This window comes from Gymnoscopelus microlampas (genome assembly GCF_963454915.1).
Source record: "Gymnoscopelus microlampas genome assembly, chromosome: 10".
Classification (NCBI taxonomy): Eukaryota; Metazoa; Chordata; class Actinopteri; order Myctophiformes; family Myctophidae; genus Gymnoscopelus; species Gymnoscopelus microlampas.
This window is the reverse complement of record NC_139947.1, coordinates 28,783,440-28,802,901: the sequence shown is the minus strand read 5'-3', so window position 1 is coordinate 28,802,901 and position 19,462 is coordinate 28,783,440. Positions and strand designations below refer to the sequence as shown.

The 19,462-nt window shown below is 41.2% G+C and overlaps 2 protein-coding genes across 52 annotated transcripts in view; both read right to left on the bottom strand.

The window, feature by feature from the left end:
- mybpha (myosin binding protein Ha) overlaps positions 1–14,259 on the bottom strand; it is a 35,394-nt gene extending 21,135 nt beyond the window's left edge. Inside the window, exons 1-16 of one of the 47 annotated variants that reach the window (XM_084068141.1) lie at positions 14,170–14,259; positions 12,547–12,764; positions 9,337–9,405; positions 7,841–7,909; positions 7,490–7,555; positions 7,073–7,141; positions 6,446–6,517; positions 6,020–6,088; positions 5,650–5,715; positions 5,323–5,385; positions 4,959–5,048; positions 3,911–4,003; positions 2,989–3,045; positions 2,419–2,487; positions 1,723–1,788; positions 823–957 (exon numbers count right to left, since the gene is read on the bottom strand). In XM_084068141.1, the coding sequence (XP_083924267.1) occupies positions 823–957; positions 1,723–1,788; positions 2,419–2,487; positions 2,989–3,045; positions 3,911–4,003; positions 4,959–5,048; positions 5,323–5,385; positions 5,650–5,715; positions 6,020–6,088; positions 6,446–6,517; positions 7,073–7,141; positions 7,490–7,555; positions 7,841–7,909; positions 9,337–9,405; positions 12,547–12,724 (1,231 nt within the window). In that variant the 5' untranslated portion in view covers positions 12,725–12,764; positions 14,170–14,259. The remainder of the gene's footprint in view (positions 1–822; positions 958–1,722; positions 1,789–2,418; positions 2,488–2,988; positions 3,046–3,910; positions 4,004–4,958; positions 5,049–5,322; positions 5,386–5,649; positions 5,716–6,019; positions 6,089–6,445; positions 6,518–7,072; positions 7,142–7,489; positions 7,556–7,840; positions 7,910–9,336; positions 9,406–12,546; positions 12,765–14,169) is intronic. The other 46 variants (XM_084068152.1, XM_084068142.1, XM_084068163.1 and 43 more) reach the window with 46 other exon arrangements.
- Positions 14,260–15,002: 743 nt separating this feature from the next.
- nav1a (neuron navigator 1a) overlaps positions 15,003–19,462 on the bottom strand; it is a 162,405-nt gene continuing 157,945 nt past the window's right edge. For all 5 annotated transcript variants that reach the window (XM_084069045.1, XM_084069048.1, XM_084069047.1 and 2 more), the window contains one exon: positions 15,003–18,617. In XM_084069045.1, the coding sequence (XP_083925171.1) occupies positions 18,522–18,617 (96 nt within the window). In that variant the 3' untranslated portion in view covers positions 15,003–18,521. The remainder of the gene's footprint in view (positions 18,618–19,462) is intronic.

Here is a 19,462-nt window from a genome sequence, read left to right as displayed (position 1 = left end):
ACGCAACCAAGTGTAAAATCTGCCATTTCGACGCCATCAAGGCACCGCCAAAATACATTTTAGTCGACTAAATCAACTGTAGATTTTAGTCGAACTGTATTCGACTAAAATCGTATGATATTTAGTCGACTAAAACTAGACAAAAACTAAAACATTTAAAAAAAATCAGGTCGGGATATCAGTATTATCCAATTAGGAGAGAGAACTACAGGTTACGTACAGTAATGAAATTGGAAGTGATGAAACGAAAGTGATAGGACAAAATTGGTATTTTCTGTTTACTGAAGAGCTGGAGAAACGAGGAGACCCTTGTTACTGACCAAACTCACAGCAATGATTACTGTTGAATACAGAGCTTTAACTTTTTAACAAAAGTTACTTTTTAACAAAAACATATCACTTACTAGTGATTCAGTCTGGCCATGTCAGGCTAGTTACTTACTTACTCCCTGTTTAAAAAAAATATATATCTAAAAAATACTTTTCAGTGGATGTTAATGAGGCCACTTACAGTGGTTTATCACCTGCTGACATACGTTTACAAACATACACGGGTTAGGGGCAGGGTAGAATTTGGCCACCATCGTGCAACCCCAGTAGACCTGATGTCATTAAAGCAAAGCGAGCCGCTTCTAAAAGTGGCGTCAGCGCGATTCAGTGACAGCCGCTGAAAGGCAGCCTGCCGTATACGGCCCGGATGAGGCTATGAGTCAATCTGCCCTCTGACACTCTGAGGACAGGTGCGGCCTGGAGGCCTCAATCCCACACACACACACACACACACACACACACACACACGTTTGACAGGGTGGTTAAACTTACTTCCCTCCTTGCAGTACTCGACGGTGTATCCATCCAGGCCAGCGGCTCCGATGTTTTCCGGGGTCGTCCATGTGATGGTGAGGCTGTTGTCGTTCACATCCTCAACAGCCACGTCCAGAGGGGCGCTGGTGGGGGCTGGGTGCCGTTCAAAAACAACAACAGCAGTTAGGAGTCTAGTGCTGTACACAACAGCAGGATGAACACTCATTGAGAATAAAAAGACGTGACAGAACGGAAGGATGAGAAGCTTAAATAATTGCCCTTAAACTCTTCCTTTGACATAACAATTTGCTCCATATTCTATCCTTCATCCTCATCTATATGAGTTATTTTATGTGTCCCACGTGAACCCTAGCATCGCTATTCTGGGCATGTCATTATAGAGGAAAATAGCCACATCTATATAGATTTGTCTGTGTGATATTTTTGTGTGATAGGAGTAGTAACACAAAGTGTGTTTTGAGGAAAGCGTGAAATGGTGGAAAATCTAGTTGGGCGCAAATGGCCAGGGCCTATGTGTGGAGCTGTGCCATGATCCAAGGAATCCAGGAAAAAAAAAGACAGACCGACCGACAGACAGACAGACAGACAGACAGACAGACAGACAGACAGACAGACAGACAGACAGACAGACGTACAGATAGATAGACGTACAGATAGACAGACAGAGACAGACAGACAGACGTACAGACAGACAGACAGACAGATATATAGACAGAGAGACAGACAGACGGACAGACAGAGAGACAGACTCACAGGAATGAAAACATAATCCCTCGCCTTCGGCCTTTCCGGCCTCCTGGCGGGGATAAAAAGGGAGGGGACAACATTATGCATGACTTTGTGGAGCCAACGGTGGCCTGAGCGGAGGCCGCTGATTGACAGTATAGGCCGTAGTACCTTCAGCGGGAGGTGGTGTCGGGGCCTTGGGCGGCTCCTCTACTGGGGCAGCTTCGGCTGGAGCAGCTAGCATCAAACAAACAGCATGTTAATGTCCTGTTAGGGGACAACAAATCCCCCCAGCACTGAGGGCCCTCTAGACATATACATTGTAGACTCACAGGTCTGTCTCCAACCGCTTCGCTCGACTAGAAACCTTTTACAAACAAACTGCTTTCGTTGCTAAAACTGTATGGAAACAATTAAGAGTTTAAACAAAAGCTGCATTGCAGAACCAATCCAAAGTCTTTAGGGCGGTCCTTAATAGTGGTATGGTGATATGTTTGAGGGGTGTAGGTTTGTTGGCGGCTGTTCTCGCCGCTGTTCTAGCAACTAAATTACATTGAATTTAGATGTCACCAGACATATGGGTAAAAAGAGATCTCCGATAATCTGGCAATGCAAGACTATATTAATCATGTTCAATGGCAACATTAGAACTATCATTTGATGACATGCCATTCTGTGTGAATTGACTATGGAACATATTGCATGATCCTGGACCACTATGTGCACACTAGCCCTTCCAGCTGGTGCATGGCTTTTCTTTCATAGTTAACTTTGGCATGGTAGTACTGTCGGTATCAGGTAGGGTAGCCCGTTTGGAGCTTTTAACAGTGATATACTGTACGTCTGCGGTAAGGTGCGTGTGTTTACCGTCGGCGGGAGCATCAGCACCTTGGGGCGCCGCACTGTCATCAGCAGCAGGAGCAGCAGCAGCAGCAGCTAGTGTTGAAATGCCATTAGAAATGTATTAGACGCTGTTATTTCTCGTGTTCTACTAAAGCAAGCAGGACAGAACACAGGAGTCACGGCTCTCTGTGTGCGGCGTGACGGGGACAACCACGGATATGTGTCAAAGTGACCGTCGAATGCACCGTCACTTACCAGGACACATTCACAGATAGATAGACAGACGAGGACCACATGTATAGAGCAAGACGATAAGACCGTCTATCACGAGAATAGCACCCACTTGGCGGGGTGAAAGAGACACAGATATATGACTCATGTAGGACGTGTTTGTGACAGGAACATGACTGGTACGGTACGCACACAGGTACACACGCACGCACGCACACACACACACACACACACACACACACACACACACACACACACACACACACACACACACACACACACACACACACACACACACACACACACACACACACACACACACACACACACACACACACACACACAGATGTATTCAAGGTTTACCATCTGCAGGGGCGTCGGGTGCAGGGGCAGCTCCTTCCTCGGTGGGTGCAGGTGTCACTGGGGTTACAGGTTGAAGTTAGTGATGCAGTGACTATGTCATTACAACCCATTATTGTCCCCAATTTAGTCATTGCCAATTCCCATGTGCACTGCGGTCCCATCACTGCAAACACCCACTGTTGGGGAGGGTGTAGACAACCACGTGCCTCCTCCATTTATACAGGTCTGCCTCTCTTCACCTGACAGCGAGGAATTTCACCGGGAGATTGTAACACGTGCGGACACTCGCGGAGGTTCACACTCTCTCCGGGATTGAATCCGGGTCTGCGTGGTGGTGGGCAGGTCTACACCACCTGGACCCATTGACCACAACACTGACCACTACACTGACCAATGATGGTAGACTACTATGCCAATGCAGGGATGGTGGGCAAAATATATGAATGAGATGAAAACGTAAGAGAGAGAGCAAGTACATATAGATGTTGATTCAGAGCACAAGTTTGAAAATAGGAGCACATACTGAGAACGAAGAATGAATACATTATTACTGTAAGAAGTGGGTCAACAACAGTTGGTCATTACAGAAGCTCTATGAAACAGGATAAGTGTTAGGAGCAGTTGGTTGGTTGCTTTTGTCATATTTCCACATGCTGTATATAGAGAAATGCATACATTTAGCCGTAGGGTGCGGGCGTGCGGCTTGCAAACTTAACAGTAGCTACTGTCAGATGGTAGTTTGTAAAGTATCCATCATCATACAGTATAAGTCCCACTTTTAACAAGCTTAACAAGGCCTATTAGCTGATCAGTTGATCTAATAATTCCATCAGGAATTTGTTTGAAAAGGCTGCAATAATACCTCTGCAGGACAGTTGATGGGTGGAAGGAGGACTACAATAATATGTACAATATTATTTACCATCTTCAGCTATTGGAGCGTCAAGAGCAGAAGCTATGCCTTCAGGGGTAGCGGTAGGGGCAGCACTGTCCTCAGCAGCAGGTGTAGCGGCTACTGTAGCAGACATTAGATACACGTAAGCAGTTGCTAAGGAGATGTTAGTTGCCGACCTGGAGAAAAAACATTTTCTTGTAGGGTTGCCAACCGTCCCTTGAAATAAGGAATTGTCCCATATTTGTAAACTAAAAGTCGTGTCCTTTATTGAACTGATAAGGGACACACTTAGTCTTACGATTTTGAACAGCTCATATACATATATCCTATAATACAGGTTGTAACCACTTAAACCTTCTAGTCAAGTTGTCTGTACCACTTATTTACACCAAATCTCTGCCAGAAATAGGCAATCTACGAGCTTGTAGATTGGCTATTTTTGGCTAATATCCCCCTCGGAATATGGTTGCTAGGGTTCAAGTGGTTAATATAATATACAAAAACTGTGCATATATACAGTGAGATTGTATCTTTTTCTGGGCGTCCCTTATCTTTCTTGGAAATAAGGGACGCCCGGCCGAGTGTCCCTTATTTGAATTTCAGGTGCAGTAGTTGGCAACCCTACTTTCTTGTTACCTGCAAATTGAAGTGTTTCTCCAGTCAAAGGTCAGTATTATGCATTATTTCCTTTTACCATTATTGTCTTAGCATTAGCAGAAGACCACTATAAAGAGACTATAATATATTTGTAAAAGAGATTAGCGAATGTTGTCCAGTGTTTTACCAAGTTGAACCTGCAGTATATTGTAAAAGCAAAAACTAAAATGATTAAGGAAGCATCACGGGGGGTTGTACTATAGCTGTGTAGAGCAGTAGGCTACAGTATGGGTGAGAGTTACCATAAACTTTAAAGGCCTCCGCTCCGTTTCATGCTGAGCTTGAGTCAATTATAAGTCCCACATTTAACAAGCTTGCTGTATACTGTAGCTGTACTGTTGATCAAAACAATCCATGAGGAATAGGGTTTGAAAGTGCTGCAATACCTTTGCAGGACAGATGATGGAACATTATTTACCATCATCAGCTATTGGAGCATCAGCAGCAGATGCTATGCCTTCAGGGGCAGCGGTAGGGGCAGCAGTGTCCTCAGCAGCAGGCGCATCAGCTGAGCAGACATTAGATAAATGTTAGCAGTTGCTGAGGAGATGTTAGTTGCAGATCTGGAGAAAAAATAATCTTGTGCAAAGAACTATGAGAACTGTAGTTTCTAGTCTCCCATTATTGCCTTAGCATTAGCTATGATGACCCACCATAAATAAGGAGACGAGAAGGTATTTGTAAAAGAGGTTAGAGCATGTTGTTCAGTGATTTACCAAGTTGTACCAAGTTGTAAAAAAAAACTATAGCTGGGTAGGGGTAGTACACTAAGGGTGAGTTACCATCGACGTTAATGGCCTCAATTTCATGCTGGGCTGGAGTCTCCTCTGCAGCAGCTGCAGCGGCTGAGGTTACAGGTTTAACATCACAAGTTAGTATCAACAACTAGAAATTCAACAGTCAACAGTGTTGACTTATTGTGTTTATAGCATACTATGTATGTTGTCATTAGTATTAACAATAAAAAGGTACATAATGCAATGTTATTGGAGTACCTTGTGATAAGAGGTTAGAAATTGTTCCAGTGATGTACTTTGCATAACGAACCACTGCAAACCACATTAAAACATTTATTAATATAGTTGGCCTATAAAAAGGATGATGGTTACCATCAACTTTGACAGGCTCAGTTTCATGGCTGGGAGCTGGACTGTCCTCTACAGCAGGTGCAGTGGCTGAGGTTAGAGGTTGAACATCACAAGTTACAAGTTAGTATCAACTACTAGCTTTGGTAGTGGAAAGTAGACCAAATTGTTGTACAATGAAGAATCAACAACAATGTCCCCTTTCAGCAATAGCCATTAGAATTTCATAAATTCTATGTTATTAGTATTAACTTGACTGGCATATAAGAGCAAAATGCAACGTAATCAAAGCACCTTGTGATAAAGGCGGTTAGAGAATGTTCCAGTGATGTAGAAAACATTGTTTGCATTCTAAGAACTCATAGTTGTTTTTTAAAAGGGCTGAAGGGGTTACCATCAACTGCAACGGCCTCAGGTTCATGGCTGGGAGCTGGAGTCTCCTCTACAACAGCAGGTGCAGTAGCTGAGATTGCAGGTTGGTACAAGTCAGAGCTTAGTATCATAGACTAGAAATAAAGGTTTCTAGGACAAAGCAGGGCAGATTGTTGTCCTGTAACCTTCAATTAACAACGTGTACTTACTGTACTGCATTTATAAGCATTTCTTAATTGCAGAAGTAGTCTGTTGTCATTAGCATTAACTATACTGGCATACAGTATACTATAGAAACATGCTGCGATGATATCATACTCTACCTTGAGACAGAAGAGGTTAGTGTATATGTTCCAGAGATGTACAATGTTGTAGCCTTACCATGAAACATCACTACATTTCAAGTGTTATAAGAGGTTATTGCTGGCTTATAAAGGATGAGAGTTACCATCAACTTTGACAGCTTCAGTTTCAGTTTCATTGCTGGGAGCTGGAGTCTCCTCTACAGCAGGTACAGTGGCTGAGGTTACAAGTTACAAGTTAGTATCAATAACTTAAAAACAGCTTTGGTAGTGGAAAGTTATGGAGAATCAACAACAATGACCTCTTTCAGTAGTGATAGCAGTAGTATTGGTATTAACCCAACTGGCAAATAAGGACATAATGCGATATTATCATTATGCTGGGCAAGAACTGCTACAGAAAGTGTCTAAGTGGAAGTACAGGAAATACCGCCCAAGGAAGTTGATGGCGTTTATGGTGTTCACATCCCCCGGGCATGAAAACTGTGTTGTGATTGGTCGAAAAAGACAGCTTCCGGAGGAGGTACATACAACGGAAGTCCCGCCCTATAGACACTTTCTGTTGTAGTTCTTTTACCAGACTTTTCTCTTTGTGAGATGAGAAAAGCCTGGGCAGAAGGCTGTTATCATCATAGCTGATACCTTGTGATAAAGGAGCTTAGAGAATGTTCCAGTGATGTACAAAGTGGTTGCCTTAGCAAGACAAGTCCCCAAATTTTAAGTATTATAAGTGCTTAGGTTATACTTGGTTTATATAAAGGGCTGAAGGTTACCATCAACTGGAACGGCCTCAGGTTCATGGCTTGGAGCTGGAGTCTCCTCTACAACAGCAGGTGCAGTGGCTGAGGTTAGAGGTTGAACATCACAAGTCAGAGCCAGATGTTAGTATCATAGACTAGAAACAAGGTTTCTAAGACAAAGCAGGACCAAAAGAGTAATTGTTGTTCTGCAACCTTGAATCAACAATGTTGACCTACTGCATTGCATTTATGACAATTTCTCATATTGCAGAAATACGCTGTTGTCATTAGCATTAGCTCTACCGGCATATAGAGACATGATGCAACGTTATCATACTCTACCTTGTGGACTAAAGAGGTTAATGTATGTTCCAGAGATGTAGCCTTACCATATCATCACCACATTTCAACAATTGTTATAGTTGGCTTGTAAAAAGGGGTGACGGTTACCATCAACTTTATCAGCTTCAGTTTCATTGCTGGGAGCTGGACTCTCCTCTACAGCAGGTGCAGTGGCTGAGGTTAGAGGTTGAACATCACAAGTTACAAGTTAGTACCAACTACTAGCTTTGGTAGCGGAAAGTAGGCCAAATTGTTGTCCAATGAAGAATCAACAACAATGACCTCTTTCAGTAATAGGCAATAGAATTTCATACTGTACATTCTATGTTATTAAGTCAAGGCGGTTAGAGAATGTTCCAGTGATGTACACATTTGTAGCCTTACCATGAAAAATCACCACATTTTCAATATCATAAGAGCTTCTATGATAGTTGATTTATATAAAGGGCTGACGGTTACCATCAACTGGAACGGCCTCAGGTTCAAGGCTGGGAGCTGGAGTCTCCTCTATAACAGCAGGTGCAGTGGCTGAGGTTACAGGTTGAACATAACAAACCACAGGTTAGTAACATAGACTAGTGTTACAGGGGGTCCGGGCCCCTAGGGGGTCCTCAGAATTACTACAGGGCTGGCTGCCAAATCTTTTTGTGATAGGATAAAAAAGAAGTTAGACAAAAAAATGCGGATCTACAAGAGCTTGCAGTTCGGCTATTTTCCGCATGGAGGTTTTTTGGTGTAGAGGGAACAAAGTTTTGAGGTTTAAAGTGGTTAACTGTCTGAAAATACACATTAACATGAATCCAACTCAACGCTACGCATTGATAGTGCTGTCAAACAAGTCCATGAAGTGAAATCTATGAAAAAGTTTAATCTGCAACACAATTTTATATAACATGTAGTGGGGGGTCCCTGTTTCATCTCTCTCTCAGTTAAGGGGTCCTTGGCCTGAAAAATATTGAAGACCCCTGTTCTACAACATAGAATCAACAATGTTGATCCATAGCATTTATATCCATAGTGTATCGTATAAATACTATGTTGTCATTCACATTATCTGCTCTGGTTATGAGCTGTGGTGGTGATGACCCAAACGCAGGCAGGACAGTGAGGCGGGTGGCGATAAAAACACAAGACTGGAGGGTTTAACGTAGTGGTTTGCAGGTGACACAAGCAAACAAGGACAGCAGCTGTCGCACATAAACTGACACATGAAACACGGGACAATGATCCAATAAGAACTGACAGGGGAACAAGACTATAACATACATGTGGGGTGATTAAAAAGGAGAAACAGCTGAGGAAGAGACAGACATAGAACCCATATAACTGGACCAGGGAACATACTACACATAGAGATACAAAAAAGATAGACAGGGCAGTGAATGAGGCACTAAATCTCAACCGTGACTCTAAAGGGAACACGATGCGACGTTATCATACTCGACCTTGTGACAAAGAGGTTAGTGTATATGTTCAAGAGGTGTTCTACCCTTACCATAAAAAAATCACCACATTTTAAGTATTATAAGAGGTTATTGTTGGCTTATAAAAAAGGAGTGAAGGTTACCATCAGGTGCAGTGGCTGAGGTTAGAGGCTGAACATCACAATTAAGTTACACGTTAGCATCAACAGCTAGAAACACTTTGGTGGTGCAATGTAGGTCAAATTGTTGTCAAATGAAGAATCAACAACAATGACCCCTTTCATTTCCAAGCAATAGCAGTTAATAAATAGCTAATATCAATAATATTTAGGACATAAATCTAATGTTGTATTTAACCTTATATTATGTCTGTTAACCTTGTGATGAAAGCGGTTAGAGAATGGTCCAGTGATGTACAAAGCGGTAGCCTTACCATGAAAGAAAATATTTTAAAAGCTTATACTAAAAAAAAAACTAAATCTAAAACTAAACTATAAACTCTAGCTGACTTATAAAAGGGGTGAAAGTTACCATCAGCTGGAATGGCCTCAGGTTCAAGGCTGGGAGCTGGAGTCTCCTCTATAACAGCAGGTGCAGTGGCTGAGATTGCAGGTTGAACATCACAAGTCAGAAGTTAGTATCATAGAGCCAGAAACAAGGTTTCTAGGACAAAGCAGGACAAATTGTTTTTCTATCTTACAACATAGAATCAACAATGTTCCAATCTATAGCATTTATAGCCAATTGCAGTCTATAAATACTATGTTGACATTAGTATTAACTCTACTGGCATTATAGGCACATAGTGCGATGTTATCATACTCTACCTTGTGACAAGAGGTTTGCAAATGTTCCAGACCACAGATGTACATATTTGTAGACTTACCGTGAATAATAACAACTACATTTTAACAATGCGTTATAGTGTAAGAAGTTATATAGTTCACTTATTATATGAATTGGAGTTACCATCAACTTTATCAGCCTCAGATTCATTGTTGGGAGCTGGAGTCTCCTCTACAGCAGGAGCAGTGACTGAGGTTAGAGGTTGAACATCACAAGTTAGTATTAACTAGAAACAGCTTTGGTAGTGGAAAGTAGGCACATTTGATGAAGAATCAACAACAATGACCTCTTTCAGCAATAGCAATAGAATTTTATAAATTCTATGTCGTCATTAGTATTAACTCTACTGGCATATACATGCCATATATGATGCAACGTGATCATATATTAGGATTAACTGGATATTCCACTGCGCCTCAAGCCAAAATCAGGCTGATCCAGTGCGTCTCAGGAGCGGACACATATAACTGAATAAAGAAGACGCTGGAGCAACTCGGATGATTAGACATCGAAACGTTGTGTTCTTTCTGTGCTTTGTACACTGCTATTAACATAAAAAGGTTCCAATCATCCGAGTTGCTCCAGCTCCTTCTTTATTCAGTGATCATATATTACCTTGTGATAGAAGACGTCAGATAATGTTCTAGAGATGTACAAGTGGAAGCTTTAACATTAAGAACCACTACGTTTTAAAAGAAAAACTATGATCGTAAGAGGTTGTGCAGGTAGGTATGATTGTTGGTTTATAACAGGGGTCAGGGTTTACCATCAACTGGAACAGCCTCAGGTTCAAGGTTGGGAGCTGGAGTCTCCTCCTCTACAGCAGGTGCTGAGGTTACAGGTTGAATATTAAGTCAAAGCATCATTCTGGGGCAAAGCAGGCTCAATTGTTGTTCTACAACCTAGAATCAGTGATGCTGACCTACAGCATTGCGTTTATAGCCAATTGCGTTGCAAATGCTGTTGTCATTAGCATTAATTCTGCTGGCATATGTAGATAAAATGCAATGTTATCATACTGTACCTTGTGGAAAAAAAGAGGTTAGATAAGGTTCCAGTGGTGTACAAAGTTGTAGCCTTTACCATGAAAGCTCAATGAATCTTATAGTCTTATAGTTGACCTATCAAAGTTGTTAGCAAGCCCACTCGGTCGGAAGCACCGAGATTCAAGAGGTTTTGTTTGCTCACACAAGTATGTGTAGTGAAATGATAGATAAAAGGTATAATACCACTAGGTAGTAAAGGTTATCATACAAGGGTACTATGTAATAAGTAATAATGTGTAAAGTGTAGAGGAAAATCCCCCTGGACAAGTCCCCCTGGACAACACAGTCTCACAAATAGTACTGACTCAGGAGCAGCGTCAGATTCAGACATGAGATCAGTTGGGACAATTACTGATATTAGATGTCATTTTGATATTCTGCATCTGACGGTAGAACACACCACTGATTATAATGCCTCAAAAGTATGTTTATAAAGCATTATAGACATGGGGGATGCATTAAAGGTAGGGTAAGTGATAGTTTTTGGTTAAAACAAAAAGTGTTTTGATAAAAGGTTAAAGCACATATATTCTGAGAGTAATCGTTGTTATAGATTGTTTGTTCAGTAGCAGGAGTCTCCCCCATTTCTCCAGCTCTTTAATAAACAGAAAATACCAATCAGGAGAGAGTACCCATTTATCAGCTTCAATTGTATAGTGTTCCAATTCCAATTCCGCCTGCTCATTTCTTAGTGCCATCACTTCCAATTTCACTTGTTTAATCTGTATTATGTGCGAGTTCTCTCTCCTGATTGGATAAAATTGGTATCCCAACCTGAAAATGCATTTTCTGTACTAAAGAGCAGGAGAGACAGGGAGACCCCTGTTAGAGCAAACACTCTATATAGCAATGAGGACTATCAGAATATAGGGCTATTTAACACTTATTTAAAACATATCACTTACCCTGCTGTACCTTTAGTGCTACTGTTTTGGCACAACCAGCTAAAACTAATCGGCACCCTACAGCAAAACACAGATAAATCATAAATGTAAGATGTTGCCCCCCCCTATAATTCTACAACACCTTCCAATTGATGTCATCAGCATGCTGACTGAGGACCAGAGCAACTGGGTCAGTGCATTCAGAAGATGACATACACCCCTTAAAATGCTGCATGGAGTTACTATTACAGACGGTGTTGGTTACTTTATATTCTAACCTAAGCTACTTGAAGTAAAATGTGTAAGGATTTATTATACCGGCTATACTGTAGAATGTTTAAAATCCTCTGATGTTTAACAGGCGACATATTCACAGTAGGCTAGGTCTAGTAGATTGAGATTCCAATTGAAATGATTGAATGGAAATGTCACTTGCCATTTATCGCCAATTGTTTTGAATGTTAAATATAAGCTTAGAACCCATTTGATGAATCAAATTGAACAATTCACATAGTCTTCCACTCTTACACCGACACACACTTGTACATACACCGTTTTAATATTTATTTTTTATTTTTCATTCATACCGTGTATCCATTGTTGTATTATCGATGTTGCCAAATCATTTATGTTTGCTTTTAATTTTTCTGATTACTTTGTATTTTTGTTGTTAAATGAGGTGAGATTAACTTCATAAAACCCCAGGGGGTTTTCTAAATCTCACCCGCACAGCCCAATATTATGCTGTTGTTACAAATGTGTTGTTTTTAAATGTGCAAATAAACACATTTAAATTAAAAAAGGTTAAGGTTAGCAGCCTAACAGAAAACGTATAGTTTGCTGTGCTGATGAGAGCGCTTTTGGCACAGACATAATATAGCCTTGGATCAAGAAAGACGGTCATCGGTCAAATATATGACAGTCTTGTATCAAGGCTATTTACTTCCATGCACCAGCAGCACTACCTTCAACAGCGGGGGGTGCCTCTGCCGGGGTCCCCTCTGCTGGGGTTGCAGGCGCTGCCTCTGCTGGGGCAGCTTCGGCAGGTGCAGGTGCAGGTGCAGGCTCCTCTGGAGCCTTAGCGGGGGTCTCTGCCGCCTTCTTGGCGGGGGACTTCTTGATGGGTGCAGGTTTGGCTGGCATGGTGGTGCAAAGTGAAGTATCCTAGGGATCACATAGTCCTCTGGATAAAGAAGACAAGAGGGACTTGATCAGGTAATATATAGTGTGGGTGGGACTGTGGGCAACAAGACTCCACCCCTTGCATGACATGGGACGCCACACACCGGGTCACAGTCACCCACACCCACCCTCCCTCCATCATTTAACTCACCGTTTCCCAAACAGTGGGTCGGGACCCATTTGTGGGTCGTGAGTAAATATTCCCTTTTTTAATTTCCTATAGTTAAATAAAAATAAATAATGTATTATTTCAAAAGATTAAAAAAAGTTTAAACAACAAAATCACAAACTTTTCATCAATTAAAAGCAATTAAAACATTTTGTTAAAGTATATCATAATAGAATCAGAAAATCAAATAATTTCAATGAAAAAACAAAAACGTTAAAGAAGTAGTGAAAATAGCAGATCTGCAAGCTCACTATGGTGCAATGCCAGGCATTGTTAGCTTGTAGATCTGCTATTTTCACTAGTCTGAGTGCCGGGCAAACGTCTGATTTCTTTTTTGGGTCTCAGCTAAAACGTTTGGGAACAACTGATTTAACTGAACTCCGATGCGCCCACGATTTGGCATACAATTAGCCATGGTTCACATCACGCTCGTCGACCTGTCACAAGCGTCATGGAAGTGGAACCACTTGTTCCTGGTTTGCCAAATGTTTACATTTACAACTGCTACATCTACATAAACTTTCAGATTTCAAATATAAAGGGCTTACCCTCAAGCCACGGGTGTAAACAGCTGAAGCGCACTGGTCTATAGTACCCGTATCTTCTGTATTGTTCAATAAAAAGCTTTTCCTCCAAACTTTCTCAGATTCTTTCAAATACGCGACCCTATCGGTTGGGAGGTGTATTGCACTGTGATACATTATAAACAACCAAAAAAGGCCGCCGATCAGATTAAAATGCTTTTTATTGAACAATAAGGAAGATACGGGTACTTAGACCCATGCGCTTCAACTTGTTACATCCGTGGCTTGGGGGTAACTCTTAATATTTGAAATCTGAACGTTAATGTAGATGTGGCAGTTGTAAATGTAGAACATTCGCAAACCAGGAACAAGTGGTTCCAAGTCATGTTTCAGGGCTAGTATACAATATATTAATAATATATTGATTGATTGATGTACTTTATTTAGTAAGACATGAGAACAACAGTACATGGAAGTACAAATTCACAATACGAGGTCTACTAAACTGGAAGACTCATAAAAGCACTAAGCTTGTTTCAAATGAGTTCCCCACCACGCACACAAATCATGATGAATATGACCTGCGTAGGCAAAATTATAGCCCTGGCTGGTCCAGAGCATTGGTGAGTTAGAGAGAACTCACTAACGCTCTGGACCACGGCTAGCAATTATGCACACTAAAAAGCAACAACAAAACATTGGCTGCTACTTACTGTTACTTAGACCAATTATTTGTTTGCCAACATTGAGACTGGATGCACAGGTGATTGTTTCACGCAATCAATTCTCAACCTGTTGTTTTGGGGTGTGCTGCACCCCAACCCCCTCTTGTGTGTTGGCTGCAGGCGCGTCCTAGTGAGACCTGATAGAATAACTACTCATACAGCTATGATATGAGTCATGTTACGCTCCAGTGCGTTATGAATAGAGGAAGGAAGCTCATGGTCACAGCAAAGACCAAAAGCCCACAAAAGAATCACTTACGTTTGGGCGTCCTTCAGTGGCGAAGACTGGTAAAACAACAATAAAAGCACACTGGGACGTAGACACAGTAAAAGGGACATTCCACCATTTCCACTTCTAAGGTCTTGCAGAGAGAGAGAGAAAGAAAATGCTTATTCTTTAATCTGACAATTTAGTCATATGGAGGACATGTTGAATATTGAGAAACACAAATCATGTCATCTCAGCATTTTGTTTTAACATTAGAATAAAATACATTATTATACACATTTCCTCAAATGATCAGGCCCTGTTAGACAAGTGTGTGTGTGTGTGTGTGTGTATATATTATATGTTAGAATCGTATCCTAATGAGTTTATTTTATGCAAGTAAAATGTTCTTATTCATCACATGTCCTTGGTTGTATCTAAAATGGTTTTATTATTCCTATAATAAATATAATAAACTCACTGAAATCAACCAACTAACCAGTTTGGGATTATACAAGTTTTATTCACTGTAACAGTTCCAGGACAGATCATGTAAGTTTCTGGCAGAATGCCCCCCCCAAAAAAACTCAAGACACATTGATGTGAAGGATGGCATGACTTTATTGAGTGTCTATAGAGCAATGTTAGACATATGGGATTCGCTGTGGTTATAGAGACATGCCATGAATCCACTATTAGCCCCCTTCTCCATCAAGCCTCCATTGCTCCTTCACAGCGGAGGAATACAAAATGACCGCCAGGATCCTCCTCCATTCACTGCATACAAGGGCCTTCTCTTTATACACACCTCCATAGTTTAAGTGATTGCTGTCGCAGAGATGCGTTGACTATTTACAATGTTTACAATAGCCATGTCCTGTACAAAAGAGAAAGATAACTATACAAAGAATTGCATAAGAAAAAAGAAATATCTGCTTAAAAACAAACAAACATGGAAATAAGATAGTTATTATTAAAATCCCCCCCCCCCCCCTTCCTATGGATAAGGTAAGTACGGTAGGTCCAACGATCGAGGCAAGGTTTTTGGGAACACACCGGGGATACATGCATCAACATCACTACTTCTCTGGGTGAGGTGTCATTACACCGCTTACACTCTCAGGCAACTCCTCAAAGATATCACGTCCTTCACACTGATATTCAGAACAATTTGTAAGGTGTTGTTCGGTGTCAAATCACACATCAACTAGTAAGTAAGAAGCCCATTCTTTTTTCTTTTTTTTACACGGTCTATCCTAGCACAGAGTGCATAGATAACACACACGCACACACTCTTTACTATCATTACATCATAACTACCAGCCAAAGGTCCAAACGGTCATCCTCTGTCTACCCAGCATGCTGTTTTTCTTTGATCTGGGTGTTAAAGTGACATCGTTAAAGTGACATCATAATAGGTCAGAGGGAAGTTCTCCAGGTATAGTATGATCTCTCCCTCTAAAACCAGGCCTTTGTGTGGTAGTTTGTACAGCAGCTAAGGGCCAGACAGCTTCAGGCCAACATTGTGTTTTTAGGCACAGATAATAATCTGAGGCAGCATTTCTAGTTTACACCAGCAAGCACCCTGTTTGGAAGGTACACAACATGGCAGTCTGAGGTCAAATGGCACAGAGCTAAGAAGTTAAGAGCACACCGTATTTGTTTACAGTAGTTTCCCCTCGCCCGCCCTCCTTCCCTCGTCTACACAGCAAACAGGATGTAAGAGCTACAGACACTTGTCATTTGTGTCAACTGTCATGAAGAGAGGTGGTGAAGGAAGGAAATGACAAGATGACACTTATAAACTAGAAGCAACCGTACCATAACCCAGTGGTTCTCAACCTTTTCAGGCTGCGACCTCCAAAAAAAAACATATTTGAACTGGGGACACCCCGAAATAATCATTTTTGAACTGGGGACCCCCCAACCTGACAAGCACTTGGAGTTGTAGGAGTTGAGGCATTACATTTAGTTTGACTCTGTTCCACAGATACATTTTGTGAAAATAGCAGATCTACAAGCTCACAATACGAAGCGTTGTGAGCTTGTAGATCGGCTATTTTCAAAATGTTTGCCTCTTTCTTATATATTATTTGACAATTTGTTTTACTAGATTTTTTTGTATAGTTTGTTTATTATTTATTATTTTTTTGAATTAAAAAGGTCTAAAAAAGTCCTTAAATTGTCACTTAACTGATTCTGGGGACCCCCCAAAAAATCATGTAGGGACCCCCCTGTTGGTCCCGACCCACAGGTTGAGAACCACTGCCATAACCTTACAAATAAAATGACAGTTATTTTCGACGAGTGACGCCAACGATGATCTCATACATCTCATGATATATAAATTAGGCTCAGCTCTCAACATACCGCAACTGACGCTTGCGCCTATAGCTTGTTAGATGACAGAGGAAGATATGGTAGAATGAAACCAAATCAAATTCTATAAGTTAATAACGTCGTTTTAGATATAAATAACCAAAGCCGTGGAGTAGGAAGATCCTTATTGTTGTACAGGTTCTGCAAATGGATGGATGGCAGTTTCTTCATTGGTGTTATGCTCGAAATACTCATGGGGTGATGAACGGGAGATATTAGCAGGAACAGTGACGACAGAAATCTAGAGATTCTACAGCGCCGCTGTCGATAAATCATTTTGGCTGAAGATCAGACTCAATGGCATGTTAGATAGTGGGTGATAGCTGTGATGTATTCAGTAGATGATTATCAGTGAGGACAATTCGGTATAAAATCCTACAAAAAAACAAGATTTCAAAGCTGTATCCTCCCCTAACGATCACAAGAGGATGTTGTGTTTTTCAAAAAACAGTTGTTCTAAGTACAGAATTATTATGCAAGCATATAGCCAGAAAGTGTAGGCTGTGATGGCAGACAAGTTAAACCAGCACTTTGCCCCACCTCTGGGTTTTTTATAGTATGTTGTGATGCGACAATGTCTGCTAACATAGTCAGTTGGCTCACACCATCTGCTGATGGATACTGAGGGAATGTCTTGTACCAGCGTTACGTTACAGTAGGCAGCTTGACAGCCTCAACACATCTGTGGTTATAGATATCAATACATAGCCAAACCAAACCGCTGACCATCAGATCCAATGATAATGTCATTATATTATAGACTGATCTTAAAACTGTTTCAGTGTACTGTTCACCCATGCACGTCACTTTTATCCACTTTGAAAATTCACAGTTCTGACATCCGATGCATTTGATGAATGTCAGTGAATGGTATGATGTCTTAATAAAACGGACAACACAAAAACACTACCCAATGCAATTTACTTTGTATCTTAAGTGTGTGGTATTCTACGGAGCACCTTCAATAAGTGAGACAGCACACTTTGAGAGTGCTGAGGGCCAATGATAGTAAATACTGCCACCTAGAGGACTTAGTTGTAGACTACATGATCAGGCCAATCTGATTTGCTCTCTTTGACCTAGACACTGGCACAGCCAATAAAAACCCAATTAGGATAGGTAGAAAATAAAGTGCATTTTTGGCTGATGCCTAGTGACGGTCCTAATTTGGGGGAAATCAGATGTTGTCACAATTTACCTTTGAAGCTTAATCTCTTTGCCAAATGAAGCCTGTGCCTCCTCGGCACAAATTCAGTCAGCACTAGTCGTCTTAGTGGCTAAAAATGGAAATAGGATGAGGTCTTGATCAATAAGGTTATAATATAAATTTAGCATCATACTCTTCTGGTTACCATGCACTTGCAGATTCAACAACTCCAACCCCCTCGGCAACAAAACTGAGGAACAGAGAAAAGACAAATCAATACCTTTCCCGACATGTTCGCCCACACTTCCCAAGAAAGCGGTTTTACGGTTTTCACAATATTATAATAGTCAGGCAGACCTTATCCTTTGTCCATAATCACACATTCTGTAGGTCCTTTATGTTCATAATTTAGTCTCTAACTGCCTACTGAGCGCACAGATGACTTCTGAGTCTATCAAGTTCTCATGTGGATTGAACGCCATGTTCCACACACTGTCAGCCATTTTGCTAGGCACAACACGGAGTGTGTGTTTCCAGTGGCTTGGCTGACGGTCATCATCCGTACTATTTTAGGCAACATTGTGTCCGTGTAGCAGGTTGCTCTGCTCAGAGGGTAGCCTGCAGACTGGGGTCCAAGATTCCCTCCCGCTCCGGAGACTCGATGTAGTTGGCAGACTCCTGGAGCTTCAGTAACATTGCCATCTGCGCAGCAGGAGAAGACAAGAGCCGGAACGTGTCAAGCATAGTTATATAAAAACTAGAGAACAATTCTTTCAAAATTGGCCTGAAAAATCACCACAAGGGGTTTGCTTTTGTACATTGTGTTAATTCTGTACTTTGTAATTTGATGAATTGAATACATAGGACCACAATGGAAACAAGTCCCTAGGACTTTTTGTGTTTATCCTTTTAGCTTTAATGTTTGACTAATAAAGTATTCAATCAATCAATGCCCCGCCCCCACCTATTCATTTCAGCGCATGAAGCCCCGGAAGTGCACTATACAGTACTTCCTGGATTGACACCAAAGTTGGCACTAGGGTTTCAGGCAATAGAAGCATGCAAAGTAGTGTCCTTTATTGCCTTGTCTTGCTTCAATAATCCTAAGCGGTCCTGGGGGCTTGCTGTCAAGCCAGATTTATACTTGGTTGCATGCCAAGCTCACAAAGTTGGCTATTTTTGGTGTGTGATACCCGCACGCAGCAAAGTACTACTCAGGCTTTAGAATTCCAAAAACATATGATTTTAATAGAATTAACTTTCTATAGAATTAGCAATAGATGAAACATGTTGAATCAAAGACCACCGAAGTGGAAAAAGCGCAAAATAAATAATGCAAGACTGGCTCAGATGTAATTACTCATTTTTAGATTTTTGATTCAAGTTATATACATAGCTGAGCACCCACCGCTTAAACTAAATAAGGCATCCAGAGGAAGCGCACCTGTTTTTCTTTCTTAGATAAAACATGTTGTTATAAACTAACACATTTCACAAGCATTTGCCCTCACACTTTAACCCACACACATAGCTTACCCCACCCACAA